The 23,136-nt window shown below is 30.4% G+C and overlaps 1 protein-coding gene across 1 annotated transcript; it reads left to right on the top strand.

Moving 5' to 3' along the window:
- The first annotated feature begins 2,527 nt into the window (after window positions 1-2,527).
- On the top strand, window positions 2,528-3,515 carry LOC109797550 (RING/U-box superfamily protein). Its single transcript, XM_020357615.3, has one exon. It carries the CDS (start codon window positions 2,577-2,579, stop codon window positions 3,264-3,266), a length of 690 nt encoding a protein of 229 aa, XP_020213204.1. The 5' UTR covers window positions 2,528-2,576; the 3' UTR covers window positions 3,267-3,515.
- Window positions 3,516-23,136: the final 19,621 nt, after the last annotated feature.

Raw genomic sequence — 23,136 nt, 5'->3', positions numbered from 1 at the left:
TCTACTTTTCTCTTCCTCTACCTCTAGTTAGATTACTCATTTCATGTATAAAACAATGCTCATTTTTCATTTATTTTGTTTATTCTACCACGAATATTTTTAATTTATTAAAATAGAATTTAATTTCACTCGTAATATTGAAATTATCATTATTTTAAAAAGATTTTAATATATAACAAATATTAAACACAAAATTTTATGTTACATAAATCATCCTCACAATGCAAATATTAAAGTTGAATGACATTTTTATTTTATATTATAAGAATGATTTTATGACCCCTAAAATTTATAAATAAAAAATATATATTATAAATTGAAAGATAAAATTATCATGTTAATTCACATTTTTATCCATGTATGATTTTTCATTTACAATCACCCACCAACGATACCCTTACTAATTGCTATAAAATTGTTAATCAAACCGAAGGAAATGAGAGAACCAAAAAGTACCCTTTCCTAAAAATGAAAATTGTAATTCAGTCTTCAACTTAAATTATATAATGATTTAATCTTAACTTTATTTCATGTTAGTCATATTTTTTATTATCTAAGTTCAAATATAACACCCGGTTAATAATTTGAGAATTAAATTGTACAGATAAATATTAAATTAGGACTGTTAAAAAATTGACTGTTTGTTTTTTAGTTTTTAGATAATATATTATGTGACTAACTTCCGTACAAATAATGACTAGAGAATCTAGATTCTAGAGTCATATTTTAATCCAAAGCAAGGTACCCAAAAGCTAAAATAAGAAAAAAAAAAGTGGAAGAAAGTAGCAGGTCCCTGGACATGTCTCCGCGTACCTTTCTCCATGAATTTTATAATATCTTATCCTTAACGCAATTACTTTCCACCTTTAATTAGTGGTTTTCTAGCCAAAAAAGTTTAGTTTGAGACAAACAAAATCAGATTGAGATCAAATTTGGCTTATACATTTGCCCAATTAATTGATCAATTTATATCGTTAAGGAAATTGCTTTTATTAGGAACCACAACCAGGGAAGTCCAAGAGATTGTGATCTAACCACTTGCACACGATGTAAAGATTGTAAAACAATTTCTTTTGGCAACGGAAAAACTTACGGGACCAATTTGGATATAAACATCTTATGATACGATAGATACAGACAGATCACTAAGAAATTGCAAACATAGTATTATGTGCAAATACAAAAAATCATACACACAAAGGTTGGACTTAGACTGGTATTTGATTTTTTATACACACAACTAGGTTATCAAGCTTGAACTACGAGTATGTTGCCAGCTAATGAATCACTAACAAGTGTAGAATGGAATGTGCAAAATACTATAGAATTATTTCCATCATTTTGATTAAAGTTGATATGGGATCAAATTACACAACAAAGAATTTCCTTTTCTACGTCCTTCTCTTTCATTTTGCCTTTGTCATGTCGAAGCAGGGAATAATCACATGACTATACGAAGATGATGTTCAAGTTTAGAACCTCCATTTGGGGCATTGATGCAAGAGTGCTTCAAGGTTTCATTTGAGGCTCATCCAAAAAGAAGGTGCAAAGAAAAAAGTCTTTCCTGTGGGCAAGTACGGATAAAAATAAAAACCAATTGGCTCAACCTTTTATTTTGGGGCCCGAAAGATGGGACATAAATGCACATTTGGACCTCATCCTTTTATATGGGACCCAAAAGATGGGGACATAAATGAACTTGGAATCAAAATCTTATTTTTCAATTTCGAACTTATCTCCATCAGGAAGCTTCCCAATTCCTTCATGTGCTCATGGGTCCCTTGGGGAACACCATTATATAGTATATGAAAGAATAAAAAAGACTCATCGTGGGATTATTTTTTAAATAAACAAAGATATACATACACACTCATCCATGCTTAGTTAAATTTAATAAAGGTGAACCATCCTTAGTTAATGGGCAAAATTTCAGAAAAACCTTGTGTAATACTATGAAACTAAACTGCCACGTGGCAAATCCTGCTGCGTGTAAGGTGGGATTGAGTGGGCCCATCCCGTTAGGAAAACCAATCACAAAAGGTTCTTATAGTCAGTGGAGGATCCTTGTGCTAAGACATCTATCTACAACAGGCAACAACAGCAATAACTAATCAAAGACAAAGATAAAAATCTTCGATATCTCACCACAACCCTATGAATATTCTAATTACCATCTAACTATTCTCCTCGCCTACACCCACTTTATAATCCTCTTTATTATTAAAAATAGTAAATTTTACTTTTTATCTAATGATTTTTTTTTATAAATTTAGTAAAAAAATCAACTAAAATTTATAATTTTAACCAATAATTAATATAGAGATTTTTTTTAGATCTATAATTACGATTACATAAACAAAATTCAAAATTCAAAATTATATATACTCTAGTCCCACGTGGCAAACTTAATGGTTTGACAATATATAATATTTAAAAGAAATTAAACATTTATAATATTTTGGCATGTCCAATCAAAACAAGACAGAATTCCAAGCATGTGAACTTGCCAATATATAACCCCTTAACCAACCCCCAAGAAGTTCTACTAACTCATCAACACAACATCACAAACCAAAATGAATTCTATTGCTGCTACTTCCTTCACTTCACCACTTGTCCATGAGTTCCAGCACTCAAGAAGGTTACTCCTCCACTCCCCACTTAACCAATCAGCAAAGCCCCCAACAAGCAGCCACGATTCAACAACAGAGACATATCTGGGAGACGGGAACTTCGATGCAAACGTTGTGATGGTCCTCTCGGTTCTCCTCTGTGCCCTAATATGCTCACTGGGTCTCAACTCCATCATAAGGTGTGCCCTAAGGTGTTCCAACTTCGTGGTGAGTGACTCAATGATATCATCAAGCAACAACAGCCCTCCCGCGAGAGTGGCCAACACTGGAGTGAAGAAAAAGGCCCTCAAGACTTTCCCCACAGTGAGTTACTCAACCGAGCTGAACCTGCCGAGTTTGGACTCCGAGTGTGTGATATGCTTGTCCGAGTTCACAAGCGGTGAAAAGGTTCGCATTTTGCCCAAGTGCAACCACGGCTTCCACGTTCGCTGCATTGACAAATGGCTAAGCTCACACTCCTCGTGCCCCAAATGCAGACAGTGCCTAATTGAGACTTGTCACAAGATTGTAGGGTGCAGTACTCAGCAAGCTAGCTCATCACAACAACAACAACAACCCGTGCCAGAAACCATTGTAACCATTGCGCCATTAGAGCCAGAAAGTATGGTGCGTAACTATAGGGAACTTAGCTAATTCACACTACTATTTACTTTAGTCCTTATCTGTTATTAATGACATAATGGTTGCAGTGGAGTGGAATCAATGGTCAGCTATAACTGGTTAAGACTAGTCACCCGACCACCACTCTCAACCATAGTTAATGTAGTGGTTAATCATCGATGTATATAGCGTGGAATCTTCTTTTCTTGTTTCAATTTTACCCCCTTCCCCTCTTAAATGTACAAAACTAGTTCAAATTGTAATTACATTCTTTTCGTTAAATGTCCCAAGTTCTTACTCTAACACGGTATTTACCATTTACCAGCACCTATAAGGATTAAACATTCACTTGCTTAGTTGTTTGCATTTTTTATGTTTTAGCTCTTTGTGACAGTTTGTCACTGCTGAAAAGATTTTACAGCAGTTTTATTCTGTCAAAAAGGTTTTTCTGTTGTTAAAGCAAAACATTACTTTTATGTATCCATAGACACTGAAATTTACAGTTTATCGTATTATAGCCAAAACTTAAGATAAAGACCGCTAAAAAATTTGATAAATAATTTTCACTAAATTTAATTTGATTGAATGGCTCGAGAAGTCAGGCTTGATTAATTTAAGCAACTAAATTAAGGTGCTGAGCAGGCAAGCACTATAGTAATTCCATGCCTTTTAAGGAAATTAAGTGTATTATTGCTTGGCATTATGATCAATTGAATAATATTATTTTTTCTAATTTTATTAAAAATAAAAAAAAATCTCTAAATAAATGAATGCAAATACATGTTATATGTGTTATTTTTTTCCTCGTATGATGTGCCACTATATAAGTGTGTTACTTTTTCCTTGTACCATGTATAATTCTAACCACATGTATTTGGAACCGCTCTTACATTACATATGATGATTCTGTTGAAAAGACACAATTTTAACTAGTGTATTTACAACAAATCATGTTAGATTCTTGTTGCATAATGTCTTTTCCGAACAAGACCATATCCTATTTTTTAAAATTAGCAGAGGCTCTAAATCCATTTAAAATTCGCTTTGCCAATGGAGTCATTCCTCATAATTAAATAGTGATTAACTTCCTGTAAGAGATACGATATTTTTTATTATGTTTGACCTTAGCTTCAAGGGCCATTATTTATTTAAGCTTAACGTTAATATGAAATTGTGTGTTCCGACATCAGAAACATGATCCAGTTAAATAAGTAATTTGAAGGCAATTAATTTCTTGAAATCAAGGTCATGCAAGACCACAAAGTTGCGGGATAAATATTTCAAAATTTCAATACCATACAACTCAAACACAAGGAAAAAAAAAATTGAATTGGTGATATGGTTGCTATAAATTATCAAGTTCCATATGAATAATGTATCCCTATTGGCTCTTGATTGCTAACTAGCACCAAGAAAACAAATTATAAAAAAAAAAAAAAAAATCAAAGTGGTGTACTTTATCCAGTCAATGGAGCACATAATGAATGGAGGCTGAGGCTGAAACCACTAATCTAATCAACTAACAAATCAAATTAGTGTACTAAAAGTGAGACGTTGTAGCATAGTAGCTGACAAAGTGTTTCATTTCATTGCTAACACTGACTAACCACACTATCCCCGGACGGTTGAAATTTGATTTGCTATAAAGCTCAACGCATTATATAAATATATACTACGTTTGCAACAGCATATGGTAAATGTGTGTGCCTATAGGACACTGATAGGTGAAGCATAGCATTATCGTTAAAGCAAATTGTGAGGATATTATAGTACCAACCGCAAGAGAGCAATTCGGAGGGAAAGCAAACCAGGAAAGTTAGACAGCAATATAAATTAAATACATATGCATAATAAAAGAGAGATGTGAAAAGCAAAATTAAATTGATCACCTATAATTCGTGGCCTGATTGATTTCTTTTATCACAACATCCTAACCTTTCTCAGTTAACACCGGGAGAAAAAGGCTAGCTAAGTACAAGGTAATCCAAGAAAAAAAAAATTAAAAAGCAAATAAGCACCCATATAAAAAAAAATGGCTTCAACTTCTGAGGGTAAAATGAAGCATGATTCCTCTTCATTGAGGTTATCCTAGGTGAGATAGGGTGAAGTAATGGCGGCAGAATCTAGCTTATGATTGAGCCTTTTATGAATGAATTGAAGTATAGTGGAATAAAAACTTCATATTACATTCCCTTTCACCTTTTTTTTTTCTTTCACTTTTTACATGTGAAAATCATAATCGATCAGTTAATTAATGACAGAATCCACACACCGGGTTAAGATATCATATAGCATAGGTAAGCATGTATAAACTATAATTATTAGAAGAAAAAAAAAAGACCTAGGAAAGCATATGTATTGTGGATATAAGAATTATCATGGCTGATGCTGGCCTATTGTACCTTGTAGCACGAGAAAAAAAGCTATCCTATTCCTATATAATACAAAGAATAGGGAAAACTGATTATTCAGTGAAAAAGTAAATTAAATACAGAGTAAAATACAATGCATAACTAGACATGAAAAAGGAAAAAGGATGGGGATCTATAATCTCTGCCATAGGTTACGCATGATACCGGTAATGTAGTCATATTATTGATGCAGTGACGTTTTCAGTAACCGATCATCTTATAGGTTTCACATCTTTCTCTGGAACTTCTCTGCACTATTCCAACATATATAGGCTCATATGATATACGGTGACCATACATATAGTTTAGATAAGAAAAGCTAAATTGTACGACATATGTGCATAATCTTGCAGTTGTAATCAAATATTAGTCAGACTATTTTCCGTAAGATGTGAATTCGATTATTAACTTAAGACACATGGTTGTGATAGGAAATACATTTTATCTTTATAGAAACTGATCTAGCAAGTAGAAATTATAAATCTTAATTGAACCAAAAAAGTAAAAGGGAACCTTGAGGTTTTTGGATATTCTTTCGTGAATATAAACACATTTGCTAATTCACATATATATGGTGACTTTTATTGGGCACATATTTCCATAATCATAAGATATTATTCACTTTGAACATAAGTCTTTGTAGTTTTATTTTTTGTCATCACTTAAAAGGCATTTTATCGATAGAGATAATATGGATTTTGTTCGTACACCTAACCAACTTTTCTTCAAGTAAAGGATCATGATTTAACCTCTCATTCAACGAAAATCTTTTTTTTTTCATTTACAAGTATTCAATAGTAGTCTTTAGAGTTTTAGTCACACCTACCAACTCTAGATAATGCATCGTTGTTATCTCACATCATTGGAACATTTTCACACTGTCAAGAAGGCCTTTGACACAAGAGATCTCACACTTGAATCTACTATCTTCTATTGTCAAATACGCGTTTGAGACTTTGAGTTGTCACCTAGTCGAAATCATCAATTTTGATATTACTAGCTATTAGCATTAGAGGGTTTCCACACATATGTTTCCACAATGATAAGATATTGTTTACTTTAGTATACATCTCTATATTTTTTTTTTTATCATTACTCAAAAAACTTCCTACAAATAAAGATTATGTGTGCATTATAAATCTTTCTTTCTCTTCATGATTCAATGATATAGAACTTTATTTATACTTCATCATCTTTCCCCCTTTAATATGTCACGTGATTGTTTCCCTTTGTTTTATAGTGTGTTTGTATTGTATGTTATTTCTTGCATAGGTGCTTTTTTTCCTTTTTGCAAAAATATTTTGTGACCCAAATCTTTCATAAAAAGTGGTGTGATATGTGAGGACCGAAGAAATAAGGCTTGGAGCAACCAAGTATGATATTAAGATATTCTCGGGATCTAATGATTTTGGTCCATGGTGATCAAGATGCAAACAATCTTGGTACAATAAGGACTCGGTCACAGAGATATGCTTTGAATGGAGAATCTGCATTACCTACAAGTTAATTAGAAAAGAAAGGGAAAAAAATGATGTAGCGTATAATAGAGAAAAATCACTAATAACAAATGATGTAGTGGACAAACATGTAGGTGACTGTTTAACACTAACATTAGGTACAAGTTTACAACCGCAGTTAAATCTTGGAGAAAATGAGTATGCTTATACCCAACAAATGACAGATAAATGTTATTTATATCTTATGCCAATGATCTCTCTTCACTTAACAAGTACGCTACCATTAAGCGTCTAGTTATACTTATACCGAAGCCTGCATTAATAATTAAATCTTTGCTTGGAATTCACCTTTTTGTTTTACCTCCAAACAAGTAACGATTATTATATTGATTGATTATGTTCACATTAGAAAATGCATGATTATGTATATGTAAACTCATTATTAAAACTGTTAACCAAGATTCTTTTCCTTTTTAAAACTGAATAATATTATCAATAACTAAGTTTTTCATTTTCTAGTGCTTGTCATTGATTATCTCTCTATATCGTTTACAACTTTGATAATACTCCTTCCGCTCTAAAACTTTGATTTTCTTTTTTTCTTTTACACAAAAATTTAAAAATATTTAATTTATGCATATTTGAATTAAATTATATCCTTATAACTTTATTTATTAATTTATAAATTTCTACAAGATTTCTAATTACTTCATGTATATTTCTGCAAAACATAATGCTCCACTCAAAATAATCTAATTAATGTTTAAATTAGTCTTAATTACTCAACTATACATAAGGATATAATTGAGAAAAACTATATAAAATGTTTTGAAATCTTAAAAGAATCAAAGTTTTAAAACTAAACTAAAAACTCAGAAGAACCAAAATTTTAGAGTGGAGGAAGTAATATTTTCTTGTATGGTATAAAATGAATATCAAATAAAAAAATTTCATTGTAAATATAAATTTTGTTTTACTTTATGTATCATGAATATCATCCTTGAAAAAAAAAAAAATTAATTGTGGGACAACGTAAACTAAATTGTGATGAGGCTCATAATGATGACATTTCATCTTGTGGAGGAGTTTTAAGGAATAATAGTTCAGGGAAACATGGTTGTTCTATTCTAGCAAGAGTGCATGTCTTCCATAGTCCTCTTCATTGATTACACTTACCTTTATTGACTAATGTTTCCGTCGTTTCTTTCTTTAAAAGTTTTTAATTTGGGCGTTTATCCTCTAGTGTACCAAAATTTGCCTCTCAAATTAATTAATTTAACATTTTTAATATGTTTTTATTATTATATATTTCTATAAAATCTTGTTATTACATATAATTACTTTTACATGACATATGTAAAATTACAATGATTAATTAAGAGCAGCATTTTTGGATAAATTAAGAAATATGTTTAGTTAGTATTTAATATTTTAAAAGCATTCGAGGAAGAAACACATTCACTCCTTATATGCTAATGAAAAATAAATAAAACTAGAGTAAGATTACAACTAGTCACATGTTATCTTGAAGCAACGTTATCCACTTTTACATGCAACTGAATTAGTTTCACCTTGTCAACTGTATGCTATGGCTTTTAAACCTCAATCCACCCTTCTTTATCTGACGCCACCATCTTTTGGTTGCAACCTACACATCTCACCTGAACTCTTATGTCAACCAATCAAATAACAAGCTTCGAATTCGATTCTCAATATGAACTTACTATAAATAAATAAATAAAAAATAGTAATTGGATATGATATGATATCAAATTATCGCATTTTCTAACATATCATATCACATCTAATTATTAATTTTTATATATAAAAAATTACATGAAGAAACTAATATTCTCTAGCAGTCTTGCTCCTTTTCTATCCTACTTTATTAACCATAATTAGAGAAACCCAACTTACTATAAAGGGTTAAATAAATACTAATAAATAATGCAACTTTATCAAAAACATGCTTTTAATTATCGCAAATAATATTTATACTGACCCACATATTCCAAACATTACTCATCCATATATACTTCTGTATGCGAACCCAACAACTTCCTTTCGATAGTTAGAGCAAGAAGGACGTGGCTGCCATGTGTGAGCACGTGTAAGCTTTTAATTAAAAGTAAGAAATTTTTATTTTCTTTAACGTGATCATTTGTACCACACCAATATAAGTACTCAATTTGAACACTAATAGCTATATTTCTATTGCGGTTCAAAGTTGGTCTACCTTTTAGGAAGATTACAGAATAACTTTATTCACGTTAATTATTTGTACCAGCATACGTGACTGTCTGCATTTGTAACATATTCTGCAATGTATTTGTAACATATTCTGCAAATATTCTCAAATTTTATTTTAAAAAATATAGAAGATCGATGGGGAAAACTGAAAAAGAGAATGCTACTAATGATGGTGGCAACACGCTTAAGGTAATATATCTTAAAACGCACTGTGTTTCCTCTAGCGTTCATTTTCATTTGCTTTGATCAAACTGGTATACAAAAAGTCTCTTATGTGAAAGTCGGATATTCAATAAGGCAATTAAAGTTAATGTTTAGGGTCCTCAAATTTATAAGATCTTCAAATTTTTTTAATAGTAGTATTATTGATATAAATTAATTTTAAAAAAATTAATAATATTTAATATAAGACTCAATATTTTATAAGACACATATCTTATATTTTTTATATCTCATATTTTTTTATTATTAAAATTACTTAAAAGATCATAACTCATTTATTAGTTTTTGTAAATGAAAAGTTATTCAACACTTAACGGTCACTACTACTTACTTTTGTCTTTTACAGATGACAAATTTTTAACTTTTTTGTTTCTTCTCTAGTCTATCTCTTTCTCATTCTCTCTCCATTCTCATTCTCAAGTCCTTCTTCGTGTCTAATTTGAGAACTTGATTGGGAGCAATACGATCCTACTCTACCTTTTTTCTGGGTTGATTCCTATTCTGTAAGATCTTTAAAGCTGCTAAGTTAGTATAATTTTGGGTGTTGATTCAATAACATCAACGCATTTTCTTAGTTATCATCATTAATAATATCTATTGTAGTGCACTTCTTGCATGATATTGCATTGTGAATTTGTCATGGGTCATCCCGAGGATCAGCACATATTCTTCTTTATTGAAATTGAAGTTTCTCATTGTGACAAGATTTTTTCTTTCCATGATTTCGTGTGTGTCTTTGAAAAGTTAGGATCAAACCCTTCTAAAATATTGTAAATTAATTATTAATGCATGAGAAAAAATAATTTAGTACATAACTTTTATTTACAAATTACAATTTTTAGATCTCACTTTTTTTTATTGTTTATCATTGTAGGTGCACGCAAAGTGATTGTCATTACGGTTTCAGTTTTGGATACTCATAGTTGCGATAGTGCATAACCATAGCTTAAAGAAATTTTCATTCACAGATATAATTTTTCACTTTCCAGGTTTTATTGTTTCATTGTTATCTTCTTTTAATTTTAAAAATTATTTTTCTTGTTATTTTTATTTTAGCCAATCAGTAAAATATGTCAAATAGAAAGTTTGTATCTGGTTTTGAAAAGTTGAAGAAAAAAAAAGAATTGAAAAATTAATTCAAAATTTATAGGAAAAATGGTTTTACATCTGCATTAGAATCTACCAAAGAAATGGCTATTGAAATTGATATAGAGCCTAGATTCAATGAAAAATATAAGATTCATAGGAAAAAAACATTTTGATGACATATTGATAGTGATGAGATAGCTCATTCTGCTGAAGATTCTTTTCGCATTAATTATTTTTTGTGTATATTAGATCAATCTATTTCTTCTATTGAGAGTCGATTTGAACAATTTTTAGAATATGAAAAAATGTTTGGTTTTTATTTATTCAAATAAATTTAAAACTTTAGGGGAAGATGGATTGAAAAAATATTGTATCAATGTTGAAAAGATTTTGAGTTTTGAGGACCATTCTGATATTGATGGTATTGATTTATTTTTAGAATTAAAGTTATTGAAAGAAATTCTAACAAATAAAATTAACACACCATTAAAAATATTGAACTATATAAAAAGATCATGTTCATTTCCAAATACATACATTGCTTATAGAATATTATTAACATTACTTGTAACTATTGCAGCTGCTAAAAAAAGTTTTTTAAAATTAAAATTGATTAAATCATATTTAAGATCAACTATGTTACAAGATAAATTAAATGGATTAGCTATATTATCTAGAGAGTGAGATGTTAGAATTACTTGATTATAAAAATTTAATAAATAATTTTACAACTCAAAAGGCCAGAAAAATAACATAAAAATCATTAGGTGTTATTAACATAGACTTTTATCTTAATTTTTGTTTAAGGTCCCAAAATTTCTAGATACGACCCTATCTTTTGTTTTCAGCTTGCCTTTTCAAGTTTTTTATTTTAAAAATGGACTAGAATTTAAAGGTTTATTTTATTATTATAGCGTTATACTTCGATAGATCTATTTTAACTTTATTTTTTATTATTATTTATATTTCACCGCTTACATGATGAAAGTATGACTTCTACTTTAGTGTGTGTTATTTTACTTTATTTTAAACTTGTTTAGAAATATTTTAAGGTATAATAGTATAGGATTAATAGTATAATAGACGATATGAGAAATATATAATAATTCAAACTTAAAAAAGTAATTCAAATAATTGATCTATAACAAAAGTTTACATCAATTTAAAATTAATTAAAAAACTAACTAAAATCATTATACCCTAAAATATATTTTTATCAATAAAATAAAAATATTATATAAAGATGTATATTTATGAAATTTTATATTTATCAATTATATATCTTAAAAATAATTTTGTTAAATACTTAGAATTTAATAAATTAGTTTTAAAAATTTTGACTATCAATGAGCTTTTAATCTTTTACTCTAGTGTATTTTATTGTTTAATTGAGTCACTAATGAAAAAATACATTTTTTTTCTACAATGACGATGACGCACTTTCTATATAGGTTGTCATTCACACGGCATAAAAAGTGACATATTTATAAATATGTTAAAATATTTTATGATGAATATTGACTTACGATATCCATAATTACACGTTCTTTACCCAAAAGGAAGATCTAAAAACACCATGCAAAACAGTGGAGTTAACGTGTTGGCTAAGTCACAACATTTATCAACTTATAAAAATCCTAATCCGATTATAGTCTCTTTATATTACTTTAGAGCCATTCAAAACATGGTTGGTCAATCATACAAGTTTTAGAGTGTCACTTTTTAATTAAGTGTAAATGAGTTGATAGTAACACTAGAGTCAAAATTGATGATTTAATTAGGGTTTACCTTGATTAACCTGAAGAACGAAGGTTTTAAAGATGAGTCATTTATCATGGCAGATCAAGCAAAACAAGTGTTTTATGTTATTAATCATGTCAACAAAAATTGGTTAGTTGTTCTATAAGGAAAAAACATGCATGGTACTCATGACCATGAAGATTCAACATTTGACATTTGTGAGACTCCTTCCTTCTCCACACGCATGCCTACATTGAAGTGGACAACGATAGTAACGATGTACCTGCTACACATGATAATCATGATAAAGGATTGTGAGAGAATATTCAAACTTGAAACCAATAATGTGTTTACTTTATAATGTTACTTGTTATAATATTTTATATTATTACTTTTATGTGTATAATATATGTTTTTATTTTAATTATTAATATGACTCACATTTTCTTCTTAAGAATCCTATGGCTAACACAGAAAGTACTCCTCTTCCTTCTCCTCTTCCATCTCATTTAAGAAATGCAAAGTCAAGTAAGCCTACCAAGAAAAGGGTTAGGCAACCAACCACACTGAAAGACCTAATTGCTAGTTGAAATAAAGGCAAGTTAAAGCATGTTGACACTAATATGGAGATAGACCTTGCTTAGGGGTCGCATAAGCAACAGTTTCACAATGTTGTAGCCTTGACTAAGAGGAGCAAGACTTCCATTACTTATGAGAGTTGGGATCATGTCCTCGAGAGCGTGAAAAATCATATATGACAAACTATCACAGTATGAAACATTATCTTTGTATATAAAATTATTGTTAATTATATATTCCAACTTAACTAACAAAGTTGTAATATATGAAGCTCACTTATGATATTTCAAACATTGACTGGTTGTGGAATAATTATGTTGGTTATGTTGGCTAATGTTGGGGGGTTTTAAGAGTCAACTCAATAGTGAGTACATTTTTTGTAACAAGAAAGATTAAAAAATAAAATAAAAAAATAAAAAAAACCTTGTCATCATTATCAATATATTGATCACGAGGGCTAGGATAGGTTCTATAGGTGTAGACTCTCGTCAGATTATTTGGTAATTAAGTCAACTCAACAATTATATAAATTATTTATTTACTAATATATTTTGTTATTACTAATAGATCTTTTGTTTCTATTATGTATAAAATAGGAGAAGATAAGGTGGATACAAGAGTTACAGGATGTTAATATCTACACCCACACATTATTTCATAGGGGTATGACAAGCTTGAGGAAGACATCATGATGAAAGAGATTGCTACTTATTTGGGTGATGGATCAGGGGCCAGCTAGCAGAGCCGACCCATTCGTCATACCAAGTGGAAAACAAATGACTCCACTCGATAAGTAGTATAGAGGATTGTAAGTATCCTTTTCTCATATATTGGATAGATTACTCATCATCAATTACCAACAAATTTATTTACATAAAGCTATTGTGTTACAAGGCAATTTTGAATAATAAGTTAGTCAAGGGACCTTTGTTGAGGAAGAACGTCAAGACATATTGACAGTTGCACTTGACACTCAAGAGCATTATGATCATGTGCATACAACTAGACGGGATAGAAGCATTCATCATGTCTTTGAAGCTCCTATAAATAGGTCTATCAATAGATCACAACTTATTGATGATGACTGAGCATGCCTTTAAGATGAGGTTCGATGAGACATGTTTCAAGACACGAAGGTACAACTTTTTTCGAACCTGAAGACAAAGCTTGCATCCATAGCTCCCACGACACAACAACCTTCTCTTCATGTTCTTTATCTTTCTCCTCCCCCTCATGTCAGCTCGAAGAAGGATACAGTTGATGATGCACAACTTGATGCGAAATTATACATTGATAGCACACTAGAGCAGTTGGTGGTTATAGACAAGGTGCACATGTTGGGGTCAATTATCTACCTCTACACAATTGTAGATGATATGTTACGGGTGGAGGTTATCAACATTAGAGAGCACAATGCTCGAGTTCTTATGCCCACAGTAGAGGTTCAGACAATGGGGCAAGCCTTGGATACCTTTATATTATGGCCAAACAAGCTAACCAAGGTTTATATGCATAAGATAATCAATGTTTCAATTCACCATCTTTTAATGATGTCATTAATTAATTATGTTTTACTAACTTAATTACTTGTATTATATGATGTTTAGGTTGCCTATGGAAAGGGAAAAAATGTTGTTGCTACACATTCAACGCCTTCTAAGCTTTCTTCTATCCATTAATTGGCATTGGCATCAATTAATCTTAGGATGCATGTCGTACAGATAAACATGCTTCTTGATGTCATTGGCAGGGACATGCCTATCTCTTTCTTTATATGTCAATGTGATGCCTTGGACATAATTTCTAGTGTTGACCTACTTTCCATATCAGTGATGTAGTTATGAATTACGTGAGTATTATTTTTAATGGTTCTTAATTTAATATATTCAATTACACATTCTTTATATTATATTTATTTTCACAATTATAGGTATCTTCATCGTGTGGTCGTGGCCATGCAAAATTCTTTTTATTATGGTTTCATTAACCATATTGTCATCTAGTGTGTTGGGAACAAAGACATTGAGGTGAAGTAATATTTGATTGTCTGGTTTAAATTAGGAGGAAAGTAGTGTACTTAATAGGGATGACAAATATACTCGTACCCGCGAGTAATACTCGAACCCGTCCCGACTTTGACGGGGAATACCCGATTTGACCGGGTACGGGTACAGGTATAGGTAAAACCCGATATATTAAATCGGGTACGGGTTTAGGGTACGGGTATGTACTTACCCGCCCCATACTCGTACCTGTCCCCGTCCTCGTTCCCATTTTTAATTTAATACTCACTTTTAATTTAATTATATTAAAGAATTTTATTATTTTTTATGTGTGATTATTTATTATAATATGACATAGAGAAATAAGCTAATTATAATTATAATATAATAACAAAATAATTAAAAATATCATATTTTTTTATAAAAAAATATAAAAATAAAAAAATTGGCGGGTACGGGTACGGGTATATCCAATACCCGACGGGGACGGGGATGGGGATGGAAATCATATACCCGACGGGTTCGGGTACGGGAACGGGGATGGGTTTGACTCGCGGGGACCGGGACGAATATCATAAACCCGTACCCGCCCCGCCCCGTTGCCATCCCTAGTACTTAACACCTTATTTGAATAGGTAAGTACTTGTATTATATTTTAAGTTTTTAGCAACTTCTAACAATATTAAAAAATGTAGTCCACATTGACAGCTACTCGTTGTTATTTTGAGGTAGTTTTCTTGTGTTCATTACACAAGAAATCTATTGAGTTGCCTATTAGACACTTCATTGACTTATAAGTATCTACTTTCACTCTTTGTTGATTATTTTTTTATAATTTCATGAAATAAATGATAATTTTATTCTTTAACTATATCTGGTTTATCATTTATTTTTATAGGTCTTTGAAAGCAAACTTGATTTTGCAAGGCTTGCTCTAGTAGCTAGGAAGAAGCTTCAATATATTGACCTAAAGGTAAGTCAACTGTCAACCAAATAGTAGTTAGAGTTCAATTAAAATATATTCTAAGTATGATTTATTTATATTTTATATTATACTGCCCACATCAAACTCGTAATCATGAGTGTGATTATTATGTAATGAAGCATATGCTCACCATCATTATTGACAACATTAGGAACTCATGGAGTGAGATAATACATTTTTAAATGAAATTAGTTATTTTAAATGATTTTACAATAATGTAATAATCAACTAATGTTTAAATTATTTCTATTTTGAATTAATTATATTGGTATTTAGAAATTCACATCCATTTGCCCATGAAGACATGGAAGATATCTACAAAAGATGGACATCTTTTCTTGAGGCAACTCAAGGTTGGTTTATGTTTTTTATATGTTGTTTTAGTTTTATTTGTGTACATTGGTTAGATATATATGTCTTAGTTTTATCCTTTTAGTACATATTAATTAATGATGATAATTATCATTAACTTTATCTTTACAATTAACTATCTTTAATTGCTATGAAATTTAATTTATACATTATTTCAATTTAAAGGATAGATATTATATATTATATAGGTTTGTGTTGAATTGGATAACAATATGCTAATTTAAACTATTTGAAATGTACTTGAATGTATTTCTATTTTGCAAGCTTGGAAAATTTCAAAAAATGAACAACATATTAAAAAAAATTACACATTTTATAGCAAATGTGACTATACTTATCATAAAATGTGAACCTTTTATGATAGATATGTTAACTATCCGTCACAAAATGTGAGTCTTTTATGTTAGATGTTGACCCATTATAAAAATGTATAGTTATTCTATGTCGTTAAAATCTATATCGTGTTCTTAATCAACATAAAATGTCTAAATTATCCATCATAAAATGTTCTGACACACTTAATATATATTTGATAGAGAGAAAATAAATAAGTGAGAAATAAAGTGAAAAAAATAAAAGATGAAAAGAAATATGTAAAAAGTAAAATAAAAATTTGATTGTTTGATTAGTTGAAGAGAAATGAATAATAAATAATATATATATATATATATATATATATAAAAGAGAAGAAAATCTAATATTTTATATCCATTTGTGTCTCATACTATAGCATAATTTGTTCTGTATTTTTTTTCTTCTTTTAACTCTGTTGATAACATTTCCGTCTCAAAATAACTGTATCTTAACGCATTAATAAATACACTCGAATATAGCTGAATTAAATTACATAAACCTTTTCAAATATCTCAAAAACACAATTTGTACGACTGGCTGACAGAAAATTAAGGGCAGGGTCTAATTATGCTGTCGGAAAATTAATTAAGAACACAAACTATAAAAATTATAAAAACTAAATAATAAAAAAACATTGAAACACATTGATTACATATTTAGTCTTTTTTAAAGGAAAATGATTCAATGACTATGGGCAGAGTTAATTTACGGAATAATTTATGTTCTAAAAATTCAGTTTTAACAATCTAATTATTAAATTAAAATTTTTATTAATAATAAGAGTTTTTATTTTTAACTTTTAAAAAATTCAAAAGATGCATTTAAAAAAAACAATTTTTTAAAAGTAAATGATAGTCATTTATTTAAAAAAAATTGAAAATTACTTATTAAAAAAGTAGACAAACACGTTAAAAACAAAAGTGTTTATTTCATTAAAAAAAAACATTTTTTCTAGAATAAAAAAATTTAAACAAAATCTCATCTTTATAAAGTTTTACAAAATTTGTAAACCAATTCGTCATTTGTTACATTATTTTAAATTAACATATATTTAATATATATATATATATATTATACATTAATTTTAATTTATATAACAAAGTCTTATATATAATATAGGACAAATTATAAAATTAAGAAAAATAATTAAGTTGATTGTTTTTAATTAATTTTATAATAAATTTAAATTTTATTTTAAGGATATTCTTTGCTTTAAATGATTGTTATATTAAATGATAGTTACACGTGAATGTATGAAAATAATAATAATAATAATAATAATAATAATAATAATAATAATAATAATAATAATAATAATAATAAATTAAGAGTTAAGAGAAATTTATCTTTAAGTAATTTTAAAAATTAATTGTTGTTACTTATAATTAGAAGAAAAAAAACTAATTTATTTCTTTTAATTAAGACTACAAATAATATTACCTTCATTTCTATTTATAAGATCTAACTTAAAATAATTATTTATTTCTTTATGTAAGATGTTTAATTAAGAATAATTTGATTGACAATATAATTTTTGTAGTGATAATTAAATCATAATTTTATTAAATAACGCTTTTATGTTATTTTTCTCAAGGTAACATTATGCCTAAATATGGGATTAGTCGTGAGTATTGGCCATTGGGTGAATTCAGACAAAAAAAAAGCTCACTCATCATAAACCAGTAATAATTATTTATGGTTCACTTTTGATTTGGTTAGTATTTAAAGTTTGTTCGGATAATTTTATAAGTATTTATAAGAATTTTTTCTTAAAAAATAATCTTTATTTTTTATGCAAAAAAGTCGAAAAATGTTTAACTTGCAATTAAACGAAGTTTTAAACGGATATTGAGTTTAACGATTGCAGGTGACCCAATTGGATATTAACAGATACCTTTTCTTCGTTTGTTTCCAACTTCTAGCTCTTGAACAAATAATGTGCTTCCTTATCAAATTTGAAATACTTTACAACAAAAAATGAATTTTATGAGAGGAAATGTTATTAAAGATTAGCAACAGTTATGTGTCTTTTTAGCTTTTGCCACTCATCAAAATGTTTCCAGTTTTTGGACTACGAGTGGATAGTTTGCTTTTTTTTCTTTTTCTCTCAACACTCTGTTCTAGTTTGTAATGTAGAAAATAAGGTAAAAGAAGATGTAGATGGTGTAATGGATGAACACGTACAATATGGTGCATCTGGATTATCAGCAATGAAATCGTTTTTGATCAAAGAAAAGTCGATGTTCATCAGATCTCATTGAATTTTGTAATTTGTTCATGGTCCTATCACCTCCAAAGTAGGCTTGTAATTCGTTATTGAGATTGGTTGATGTGTTCAATGCAATTTATGAAACAACTTTATTAGATTCGTTTTGTTCTTATAGATGATTTCATAGGTGTTGTGAGACCCCCTTATTATTTCCTTCTCCCCCGAGGCCCATTCTCATTTCCTTCTTCCTTACATTGCTAACCCTCTCCTCTCGCTCACTTCTCGCTGTACTTCTCTGAGGCTGACTTTGTGCTCTCTTGCTGGTGCTCCATTCAAATTCAAGGTACCGACTAGGTGATTCTCTTCTGGATCCGGACCGTGCGGAGCTTCTCATTTTTCTTCTTCTTCTTCGTTTTCCTTCTCGAAGCTCGAATCTTCAAGCTAAGGTAAGGGAAGCTAGTTTCTTTTCCAGATTAATTGCTGAAAATGAGTTCTAGTAGCTCATTGTTGTTTGAACGTTGGATGATTTGAGCTGAGGTTGATGAAAATGGATTTTTCCGGGGTTTCGAGGTTTGAGTGAAAATTTGGGGATTTTCCTTGTTTGATGTTGCATGTTGAAAAAGTTGGTACTTTTGGGTTGTTTGATGAAAATGTGATGTTTTGGACCGTTTGCATGTGGATTTTTGGTTGATTCTTGCAGGTTTTGTGAAATTTTCGAATCTGGGGGCAGTTGCAGTTTGAATTTGCGCCGGGCTCAGTTCTTCGTGCCGGGCTCAATTTAAAGCCGCGTCTCTGTTGAGTTTTGAGCCGGGCGTGATATTATCGCGCCGGGCGTGAGTATTTTGATTTTGAGGTCTTCATGAAAGTTGTAGCCTTGGATGTTAGCTTTCCAATGGAGTTGGAATCACTCAAAAAGGAGTTGTAGAACTCTAAATGTGGCTGTTTTAGTGAAGAGGGGTCGAGCTGTCAGCTTTGGTTATAGCTGTTGCGGTTTTCATCATTTTTAACAAGGTAGATGAAGGAATTTGGACTTGGTGTCTTAATGAGAGTTGTAGGAAATTTGATTATCTTTCATATGAGATAAGGATGATCATGGTAGGAGTAGTATAACTCCCGATGCACTGTTTGTTGTGATGGTTGCCATTTCACATTTAGTGATTTTGTTAAGTTGAAAGTTGTTTTAGGTGCTTAGGTGTACTTTTGTTGTTTGGGTGAGTAATTGGACAAGATAGATGAGTTGTAAATAAGATGGTTGGGTCGTATTAGGTGTTGATCATGTTGTTTTAAGCTGTTAGTGATGAATGATTATTGAGCTGAATGATGATGTTGATGTGTTGTGCTGAGCGCGACCCTTGTCGCGCTGGGCGTGAGACTCCTTGGGAGTCTCTGCCTTGTGGGCGCTGGGCGCAATTGGTATTGCGCCAGGCGTGAGTGAGCCTTGGGCTCTCTGGCTGGGTTCCGCCGGGCGCGGGCATGCTTGCGCTGGGCGCGCTGGCCCCCTGGTGCTTTCTGGTTGCACTGCGCTGGGCGCAACCACGAGTGTGTCGGGCGCGGGGATGTGACTTCACTAATGGATGTTAGAGATTGTTTATGTTGAGTTTAAGGAGAAGCTGTTGATTATGATGTGATGACTAGCTGAAATTGCTGTTTGATGATGTTGAGCTGTGTTAGGTGTATGTTGCTATAAGATGCTTAGATGTACTGTAAGACGATAGGTTGTGCTGATTAATGTTGCCAATGCTGTGTGATGAAAAGTTGTGTTGTGCGGTATGTTGTTAATGATGTAACGCTGGGTTATGCTATGTGATGCTAATGCTAAACTTTATTATTTGAGTCGAGCTGAATTATAGGCTGATCATTGTTGAATTTTGCTGTGATTGCTGAGCTGAGATGAAATTGATAAATAAGTTGTGCTGACTAGATGTAAATGTTGAAAGATGATGTTAAGCTGTAATAGATGTGTCTTGTTATGCTGAGCTGGGCTGTTATTGATGATTTTAAATGCTAATTTATAATATGGCTGTACTCTAGAATGATGAGCTAAGTTGTGAGTAGTAAGCTGTGTTGAATACTACTTGGCTGTGTTGTATGCTGATTTTGCTGTGCTGTGCTGTGAGCTGTTTTGCTGTGTTGTTTATTGCTGAGCTGTATGCTGTGTTTAGCCACTAGTGTGGTGTTGTTATAGCCGCTATGTCGGTGCTGTTAGCCACTATCATGGTGCTGTAATAACCGCTAGCTGGTGCTGATGTGTGCCTAGTTGAGAGGCCATTATAGCCACTTGAGGTGGTGCTGATGTTGCCGCTAAGCAGTGCTGTTATAACCACTTGAGGTGGTGCTGATGTTGCCGCTAGGCGGTGCTGTTATAACCACTTGAGGTGGTGCTGTTGTTGCTGTTCTACAGTGTTGATGTAGCCACATCGTGGTGCTGGTATTGATGCGTGATATAAGCTGTGCAGATGAGCTGATACTCATAATGATGAAATTTAATTACATTGCTATGTATCTATTTGTATGCTGATTTTTAATTACACTAGCTTACCCTTTCACTATTTTTCCATGGTGTTTGGACTGCGATGATCATACTGTGTATGGGAGCAGAACAGGAATAGGTGGGCGTCTAGTGGTGAGTCTCCGGCGGACCTTGGAGCTGTTTTGCTTGTGTGGATATTTTGCTAGTAGCTACTTGGGATAGTAACATTTGGTTGTAATTTTCTTTGGTACACTTTAACCCTAGTCAGACTAGAACTTTGTATATTTATATATTCTAGATCCTATATTTATATACTTGTTCTATCTGTCTAGAGTTTCTAGTGTGCGATGCCGTGTGTAGTGACTAGCTGGATCGTTACAGGTGTTACTGTGTTAGACTACTTTTTGCATACTCCCATAATAATAGAAAAGCTGACCACTAAAAAAAAAGAAGAAAAAAAACAGAAACAGCAAGAGGAAACTACACAGAAAACTTGTTTTTATTTAGAGTATATTTTGATAAATTTATTCCTAAACATATTTAGGAAAAGAAAATAAAATAAGTTTATTCGTATATTTAAAAATTAGCTTTTAGCTTAAAATTATTTAATTTTTTATTTTGTAAATACTTATAAAAAATTTGTCCAAATATTTCTTTAAAAAAATCACTCATTGTGATGTTGATGTTATATTTTATCATGTTTGCCATTGATGAGATCATTAACAAGGCCATTTGAATCTATTTTATTTAACCAGTACTTGCTTATGCGTGTTCATTCCATTGAGTTATGAACAATAAAAAAACATATCAAAATAGAGAATAAAAATTCAATTAATTGATTATTTTAAATCCTCTAAGCAACAATGATTTTATTACAAATGCTTTTAGTCTCTCATATATGATATGATAAGTTGAGGCATTTTATTACAAACGTTAGACATTTTACATTGATATATTGTAAGGTTGATCTTTATTGTGTACAAAAAATTCTTTAAACTCACAATAGTTACAATATTCCAAGATTTCAAGATAGATGTATTATTTAATTAAATAAGTTGAAATATTTGTGACAGAAAAGAAAATATTTTTGAATATGATTTTTTTTATTATGTTCGTTTAGTCTTTGGCTTGTTAACATTCATTAAAATTAAGAATAATAAATAGAAGCACTGTATAAGAATTTATTTTTTTTACAATACATAATGCATGTTTTGATGATATTAAATTTAGTGAAAGTTAACGTGTTAAGAGATAATTTATTTAAGATTTAATTAAAATTAATAACTAATTAAGTTTAAGAGAGAGTAATAAAAAAAATTAAAGATTTTATGAAATAAAATATCAATAATAAATAACTTTTTGCGGGCCCATAATGACTTGTTCAACTTTATATTTGGGTCAGTCTTATGTTATTATCAACTTCAAGAAAAGTTTAACAAAACGTGATTATCTTTTAAAATTCAAATTAAAATAAATGAGGTTATTTTCCAGATAAATATTAAAACAAAAGATTTTACACTTACAAGAGTAAAAAAGACATTCCATGTCTCGCATATTATTTATTTAAAAAATATAAATAAAATAACAATGAGCGAATTAGAATTAGATAATTGTAGTTGTAAAAATAATTTTAAAAAAATGGTGGAGAGAGGAAATAATTCGAAAGATAGTTATAGAAATAAAATTGTCTAAAAAAGTTTGTATACTAAATAAAATAATTTCTTTATTAATATCACTCTTTTAAATGTCCAAAAGATACATA

Source organism: Cajanus cajan, chromosome 6, assembly GCF_000230855.2.
Source record: "Cajanus cajan strain Asha chromosome 6, NIPB_CcT2T_4, whole genome shotgun sequence".
NCBI lineage: Eukaryota > Viridiplantae > Streptophyta > Magnoliopsida > Fabales > Fabaceae > Cajanus > Cajanus cajan.
The sequence above is the reverse complement of the archived record's forward strand: the minus strand, read 5'-3'. Positions and strand labels throughout refer to the sequence as shown.